The sequence below is a fragment of the Scomber scombrus genome, chromosome 8 (genome assembly GCF_963691925.1).
Source record: "Scomber scombrus chromosome 8, fScoSco1.1, whole genome shotgun sequence".
NCBI lineage: Eukaryota > Metazoa > Chordata > Actinopteri > Scombriformes > Scombridae > Scomber > Scomber scombrus.
The window spans coordinates 12,776,599-12,785,330 of NC_084977.1; the positions used below are offsets into that span (position 1 = coordinate 12,776,599).

The 8,732-nt window shown below is 41.6% G+C and overlaps 1 protein-coding gene across 1 annotated transcript in view; it reads left to right on the forward strand.

Annotated features, from left to right (window-relative positions):
* zgc:92140 (uncharacterized protein LOC447854 homolog) overlaps nt 1-7,030 on the forward strand; it is a 28,883-nt gene extending 21,853 nt beyond the window's left edge. The window contains exons 3-6 of the mRNA XM_062423646.1: nt 1,103-1,188; nt 2,820-2,887; nt 3,528-3,588; nt 5,420-7,030. Coding sequence (XP_062279630.1) covers nt 1,103-1,188; nt 2,820-2,887; nt 3,528-3,588; nt 5,420-5,467 — 263 coding nt within the window. The 3' untranslated portion in view covers nt 5,468-7,030. The remainder of the gene's footprint in view (nt 1-1,102; nt 1,189-2,819; nt 2,888-3,527; nt 3,589-5,419) is intronic.
* The last annotated feature ends 1,702 nt before the right edge of the window (nt 7,031-8,732 follow it).

Sequence of the window (8,732 nt, forward strand, 5' to 3'; positions counted from 1 at the left end):
CTGAAACAATTATTTAAAAATATCAAATAGGTAACTTTTTGGTTTTTGAAATCAAAATAGTTGCTGATTCATTTTCAGCTCTATTAAATTAGTATTTGATTTTCTATTACAGTATATACAGTTAAAAGTCACAATTAAATTTATCATGATAAATGAGTGAAGCTTTGTTTTATTGCGTCAGTGCATGATATTTAATTTCTTGTACTGGCTTGCTTCTGATTCATTTGTTCTAATTATGTATGACCAATTAAAGACTCTGCACATCTGTAGGCTGATTGATTAGTTGACCCTCTTCTGATAAGGCACCGGCCATTGTAGCTATTCTTAGTTTCTTTTTTATTGCAATCAGACATATTTACTGTATTTAAAATTGCATTATATTTAAACCTGGACTAATAAGAAATTCATCATTTCAGCAATTCAATAACTTAAGTTATTCATCAATGTTTCTATCTTTAGCAGTGAGTGAGGACGCTCAGTGCCGGGCGTGGTGGTGATGGTGATCGTGGTGGTGCTGTGCAGTCTTGTAGAAGTGTTACCACTCTCGCTGCCACTGAGCTTGTCTTAACTGTCTTAACTGTCTAAGCAGTCCATGTAGACTAGAAGCTGTTCAACTGATCTTTAATCCCCTCCAGCTTGCTCCCTCTTATCTGTTCCCTCCTTTTCTTTTTACCATCTTGTCTCCTCTTTTACTTCACTTACACGCTACACGTGTATTCCCTCTCGCCCTCGCTGTCTCTCTGTTTTTCGAGTTGTTGTAGCTAAAATGTACCGGAGATGACTAGTGTCCTCCCACTTATACCTCAACTGCCATGTCCACTTTATAAAGCACTGAGTCAGGTCTCACTTATCAGATTACCTTGGAGCCCCTGTAATGTGAATCGATGGAATAGTCATTGGTATGTTAATATGATGCAGTAAAATTACATGGTTCAATTATTCTGACCTTTCAGATTATATTGAGCAAGATGAATGAAGGGAATCTGGTCAGTGTTTCTTCTCTGGGAGTCGTTTGATAAATACATGTTGTTTATTTCTCTCTTGCCTTTCTCTCCCTCCTTTAATCATGTCGCTGTCTCTCCAAACCTCTTTCTCTCCTCAGATGAATACAAGATGAAGGGAGTGGAGGAGGTGAAGTACATGAGAGGAGATGAAAACCGGGTGAATGCCCGCAACCAGGAGAACCTGGTGAGACACACACACAGACACATACACACACACACACACACACACACACACACACACACACACACACACACACACACACACACACACACACACACACACACACAAAAACAAACACACATAAACCCATCCGCTGACAGCTCGTCATCTGCACACAGACCTTTTCCTGACAGTTCATCAGCTCAAGCGAACAGGCGTGTGTGTGTGTGTGTGTGTGTGTGTGTGTGTGTGTGTGTGTGTGTGTGTGTGTGTGTGTGTGTGTGTGTGTGTGTGTGTGTGTGTGTGTGTGTGTGTGTGTGTGTGTGTGTGTGTGTGTGTGTGTGTGTGTGTGTGTGTGTGTGTGTGTGTGTGTGTGTGTGTGTGTGTGTGTGTGTGTGTGTGTGTGTGTGTGTCCAAAGGCAGCTCTGTCAGCCCTCACATTCCCCACATTCACAATGTCTGTGCAGAAACACACACAAACACACACAATGGTGCCTCACACGCAGGTAGAGACAACATGCTGGTGTGTGTGGAATGTGGGGGCTGATTGCTTGGTTGGTTTGACTCTGTCCTGCAAAGCCTTCTTACTGTTTGACATATTGGTAGAGTCAAATAGCTCAACTGTCTCTCAAAACAACGTAAATAATTAATACATCCGGGCACATTTACCCCTTAAAAATATACCTGTGTGCATCCTCATCAACAACACTAAATGAGTGAAAAGTGTGTTAGTGTGAAGTGACATCCTGTGTGCTTGTTCAGTTAATCAGGTCAGTCTGCCTGGCATCCTGGCAAGCAGTGAAACAATAACTTGTGTAACTATAAATCCTGATTAAAAAACGGAAGCAGTGTCACACTCCCACTGATTTATATTACTGTAGCTCAATACCCAGCCAACATATCACAGTAACCAAAAGGGGAAGCACCTCTTATACTGGGAAACTCACTGTGTAGCACCAGCAGCAGCAACGATTTTTATGTAAACATCAGATAAAATGTTGCTCGACTCATGCTTAGCTGAAAGCTACATGCAGAAAGGTGTCAGCAGATTTGTTGGTTGTACATAAGATGACGGCAAAATGATTGAGACACAACTTTTCATTCCTGATATCTCCTGAGTTTTGTTTTTTTGAAAATGGACGGTAGGTTATTAGAAGACCCAAACCACATTTTTACACAACCAAGTAATCTCCAATCACTTCTACATATGGTCAGACCAGTATTTGTCTCTTTACACTTGTTATTACTGTAGATGTTTCCTTCAGAGAGGAATTCACACACACACATATATGCAGAGTGAGTGTTGATGGTTGGGAGTAAACGGTGCAGGTTACAGTATTGTAGTTGTAATACAGTTTGCTTGATCATATTCAGAATCACAGCAGTGTTTTACTATAGCAGAAAACTACACACATAGATCTAAAAAAAACTGTGCAAGGCCACCAACCATAATCAGTTTTATTAGATCTAGATACAGTTATATCCTCATGTCATATGGATGTCGGGAGGTGCCAAATGGGTGAGGAGATAATTTTGTAATGCAGGTGACATATGCTTTCGGTGCTGAGGCTGTTTGCTGATATGAGATGTTTGTTTTTTACCCATTTTGCCAGCTGATAACGAGAACTAACGATGTGCGTTTGTGTGTCTTTCAGGAGAAAAGTAATGTGCAGTACAGGGGCAAACAGCAGAAGGAGGTCGCCGGGGCAAACATTAAGTCCAAGTAAGTTGCTCGTTGGCCGCACTCTTTGCAGTGTAAATGTTGGTAGATTTTTTTTTTTTAATAACCTGTTTATCATAGTCAGCTGCTCATTTTCACAGTATTGTTAAAGTAATGTGGTTTATCTAACCCTTTAATAAACAGTTCCTTGATAATACCCATTAAGATCCAACTTTTAAATCAGTTTGGTAATATTATGATGTGTGGAGTAAGTGATGTTTTGTGTCTGGCCAGCTTCATACTCTGCGTGTCTTTGTATATATATCTATACTGGTTGCTGGAGGCTGCAGAGTATTTAGTGTTTGGATGGGAGACAGGGTTAATACTTTTATAAAATAATTATTTAGATTCCTTCACAGCGTCCGAACTCAGAGTTCTCAGCCTGCAGTGTGTGTGTGTGTGTGTGTGTGTGTGTGTGTGTGTGTGTGTGTGTGTGTGTGTGTGTGTGTGTGTGTGTGTGTGTGTGTGTGTGTGTGTGTGTGTGTGTGTGTGTTTATGTGTACATTTGTGCTGTGTGGGGGGTGTAATGGAAAATTCTCATGATGTGTTTGTTGCCTCCCTTCTCCTCCTCGTTTCCAACATCCAACTCCCCCCCCCCTCTCGCTCTCTGTTTTCTCTCTCTCCTTCTCTCTCTCTCTCCCAGTATTCACACGTCAGAGAGCCAGCAGGAATTTTTCAGAATGCTGGATGAGAAGATTGAGAAGGTGAGAGGGGGTCGGGGTGGGCTGTGTGTTTGCATACTCTTAAGGGGTTTGGGGGTGCGAAGGGGAATGGGTCTCAGAGCATTTAAAGAAACAGCTGGGTCTCAACATTTAAAGAGACAGGCTGCACAACAGCAACAACAACAGCAGCAGCATCCATTAGTCCACAATGTTGTTCTGCTTACAAGCTCTACACTCGGCCCCACATGTTTGAGGTGGAGGAACATGTAATAGCTGCACTGATGATGAGCACTTACTACTCTTTGTCTGACACTTCACTGGTTGGTTCTGACTATATATTAGGCTGCAGAGTGAAATAGCAGTGGGTAATGGTTGGCTTCTGCTTTGGGAGCTGCTTTCACTTTTTAACTCTACCATGGTAGAAATGGTAGAGTGTTTTTCAGCAGTGGTGGGAGAAGTGGTTATTGAAGTATGTAAACTGGCAATATTGTCTGTTACAAGTAAAAGTCCTGTATTCAAATTATAATTAAATCCTATATATATTATCTGTAAAATATACTTAAGGGCCTATAATCAATATGTTATATTATAAGGATTAATGTATTATTTATAATGTGAAACTGGTCACTCATATTGACAAACCCACCAAGAATTCTCAACACATTGGGCAGTTCTCCTCAGCTGTACAGCACCAAAGGGCAGAAAGACAAAAAATAAGAGTGAATGTTGATGATGATATAAATGTTGCTGCCGAACATGTGTCAACTCTGTGAATATGGTTATTTATATGGTTTTAGTGTGTTGCATTGTGTCGTGATTACAGCTTGTTGCATAAGTGGCCAAAAAATCATTGAATGCAGGTTCAAAGCATCAAAATAATGACCCTTTCACAGTGCTGGACATTTGCATTATTATTAAAGATGAATGTGAATGTGTAAGCAGCAGGTTAATGTTGCAGCAACTGTGGGGCAGTTACATTTAAAACAATGCTTCACCATTCATGAAATAGTCATATCTCTCATGTTTTTTAAATGTTAATTTGCAATTGGGCTGGAACTAACAATTATTTCTGACAGTTTTATTCCCTGAATAATCCATTAGTTGTTTGGTCTATTTAATATCAATACTGAAATGGTGAAATGGAGAAGCCACATTTCCAACAGTCCAAAACACAAACATATTCAATTTACTATGACAATTATGAGGTGTTTGGCATTTAGCTTGAAAAGTGTTTCAGGATCAAAGTTTCAAATATTGAAACAGTTGTTAATTTTTCTGTTGATTGACTGATTGATTCAGCTCTAATTTTCAAAATAACTAATCACTAAAGCAGTCAGACAAATGCAATGAGAATTTTAAATGTATAATTAGTTAGAGGAAAAACATTATGGTTGCTATGTACAGTATACATACAGCAGTTAAGTACCCAATAATACATATGCATCGCTCTTATCTAAGTGTACTTTCCATCACTAATTTTCATTGTACTACTGAGGCAGGCTGAGATTTAAAGCCATATTTGAAGAGAGACCGAGTGTAGAGTTATAGGCGAGCTGTTAGATGAGCTCTGTAGAGGAAGAGAAGCAGTTAAGTTAGATCCTCATTTTGACGGAAGACAAAACAACATAACAGCCCACCTGTCAGCACTTTACTGCCTCATCAAGTATTTTCTATGTGAGTACCTGCAAATAGACGAGGGTTTGTTTAAATGTGACTGGAGTAACAAGTGCGTGGGGGTTTTGCTGCATGCAGACAGTTTAGAGAGTGTCGTTTAAAGTAGGCTAGGTTATTACTGCGTATACTTAACTGGAACAAATAAGAGAAGATGCACTTTGCAGGTTATCACAAATCTTTCTTATCTGTGTGTTTGCAGGGACGAGACTACTGTTCGGAGGAGGAGGAGGAGGAAGATGGGACATAGCACAGAGGCCCCCAGAATTCATCCTCGCAGAGAGCCTCATAGAGTGTGTGTGCGTGCGTCTGCGTGCGTGTGTGTGTGCATACGTATGTGCTTATGTGTGACTGAGAGACAGAGTTGAATCAATGTTTGACCAATGGGGCGGTGATGTAACAGGACACTGTATGTGTTGGTATGAACATGTGTGTGATTTTTGAACATATGGCAAAGATAGTATTTTTAAAAAGTGAATGAAAGGTATAAATGGGAGAAAGCGAGGGAGAGAGAATGGGATAAAGAACAATTTCTTCAGAGACTATAGCCCTCCTCTCTTAGCGCCTCAGCCCTTCAGGCCCCCTGAGCGGACAGATGGAGGTGGTGGAGCGTTGAAGGGACAGACAGATGAAAGGAGGGAAGAGATGGAGGAGAACGTGACGACAGATGGGCACACATCGTTATGAACGGAGGGAAGGACTTGCCACAGTCTGGTCAGACAGAGTCATTTCCTCGAGCGGGACGGCAGCTCCTCATCCCTCCATATCTGTCCGTCTGTCCCTCTGTTGTCCAATCCTGAGTAAAGAACCCCTGCTATTGGAAAAGTGGAACTCCCAAATATGGAGTAGGCCCAGTGAGGACAAATGTTGTCCTGGTGGGCGTGTGTGTGGAGGACTGAGAGACACGCACATGGACAAGAAAGGAAGCCTCGGGAGGAAAAGATGGTGAAGGCAAAGGAGTTGCATAACGCCACCAGGATCCGCACTGAACTTTCCAACCTGCCTACCTACAGCCAGGCTGGTCTGGGCCACGAGGGACTGAGAGAATGGGCAGAGGGCGGGGGAGGGAAGATGGAGAAGAAAGGGGAAATTTTGTGATATTTTAATAAGAGAGAGTAGGGAGCGAGCTGGTGATTCAGAAACTCTAAACTCCTCCTGCCTTCTTTTGTCAAGGATCTTGTTTTTTATTTTTTATTCTGTTCCGCAGCCACTCGTTCACTTATTTTTTTCTCCCTTTTTCTGATGTTCCTTCTTCAGTTTGTTAAACTCTTGGCTTCCTTCGTAGTGTATCATCATCAACAATGTCATTATCATCATCCTCATCACCACAGCAGGCAGACCTGAAGCTGCGTAATTCAGAGCATCTGTGTCTCAACCCAATCCGCCCTCCGACATATACCATAACACAGCTGAGCGGACGCACGCACATATATGGAGGAATTTATTGTACATTTGGCAACACACTCTCATTTCAAAACACCTCTGCTTGTACATAGAAACCACACAGACAAACACTCATCATCGTATCCCCCTTTCATTTCACCAGCAGACTTTCATGTGCATCACTCAGAGGTATTATGCCAAGCTCTGTATTTCTGTTTTGTTTCAGTGTTCATATACACACACATCAACACACATCCATACACACTCGGGCACTGAAGCAGCAAAACTGGGCTTAGCTCAAGGGGGAGGATGATGGTTGCTGTGGAGACACAGATCTGATCACATTTTTTTTGTTTGACATCTTTACTCGATACTTCCTGTTGTATTATTTGGAATACTTTTTTTCTATTAAAAATAAAAACGCAGAAGCTCTTAATGTGCGTGGCATCTTAACCTGTGTGTGTGTGTGTGTGTGTGTGTGTGTCTGTGTCTGTGTGTGTCTGTGTGTGTCTGTGTGTCTGTCAGCTGAGTAATCCAGCGCTGTCATGCTGGCAGTGGACTGGGGAGTGTGAAGTCAGTCTATTTTGCTGTGGTCATGCTGCCTGAGGCCATGCAGTCAGAGCTGAAACACTCAATAATAGCAAGACTGCGTTATGCCACCTGCTGGCAAAACGTCAGCACAGCAGTCTGGCTGGCATTTGTGTCAGAGGTGAATTTCACTCATCATCAAGTAAATAATTGAACAATATGTGGTCAGTTATGAGACTTTATTGTTTTTTTTTTATCTCAGGTTTACCTTGTAAAAAAACACGAGGTTAACCATCAAATATAAAATCATAGATAATAAAATAATTTCAACAGTAACATTTACTTTTGAGATTGTAACATGATCACTAAACACAGATACAAGCATTGAAACCTGCCCAGGAATCCTTATAAAATAAAGAAGAAAAATGCATTATAGTGCAATGTTAATGACTGCTATCCATAATTTAAAATTGGGCCATACATCATTTGCTGAATGGATGACACTTCGAAACTTCACAAATGACGTTATGATGTGTTAGTATGTAAAGCACCAGAGTGCTGAATCAATATCTACTCCGAGGCCAGACATAATGTGCACCCTGTGGGTCTGGACTCCATAATAATGCTTTTAGTGAGTGTCAATGCGTAAGCTGATTACCACGTTATGAAAGGCACATTCAGTAGCCTGGCTTTTTCTTTAATAGCTGTACGGAACTGTCTTTCCACTGTCTCTAAAACTCACACAAACACCTTCTTTACCTCGCTTGACTCACTTGCAGTGGCACATAAGGTTACAATCAGCGGCCAATGTGCACATCAGCAGTGTGAAAGGGTCCCTGTGGGCCCATGCTTGCAGTAAGGCTCTCCTACACAGAGAAATAAATGTGTGTTGGAGGCAGACAGACAGAGAGAGAGAAAGGGTGGGCGAGGGAAGAGCGAGAAATCAAGACGAGGGAGTTGGGGAAAGTGAGAATGTGGGAGGGAGAGAGCGAGGAAGAGACGGATGTTGCCCGTTAACCTCAGACAGGAATATGGGCAAGAAAATGTTCTTTCCACCATGACGTAAGTACCAATAAAGAGTCCACTCCTCCCCACTTTGTGTGTGTTTTAATGTTTGTGTGTGCGTGAGTGAAATAAAGCCCAAAGTGTTAGAGTCCTTATTAGGGAACATTATGTTCCTGGCTACATTGTGCTTAAAGTGCCAATCCTAATATAAATTTGTACCAAATTCATATGCATAACTGAAGAGTATCAGTTGTTGTTTGGTGCACTGAAAGATCTGCCAGTCAGTTCAGGAGTCATAGCAGGTCCCTGTGCATTGAATCTTTTTCAGCACTTTTGTTTATATTTGGATCACAGCTTTGGCCTTTAAGCACTCAACTTGTAGAAGGGATCCAGTACAATCAAGGCCTCAGTTTGGAACAAAAAGTAATTCTAACTACTGTGTGTGTGTGTGTGTGTGTGTGTGTGTGTGTGTGTGTGTGTGTGTGTGTGTGTGTGTGTGTGTGTGTGTGTGTGTGTGTGTGTGTGTGTGTGTGTGTGTGTGTGTGTCTGTGTGTGTGTGTGTGTGTGTGAGAGAGAGAGAGAGAGAGAGAGAGAGAGAG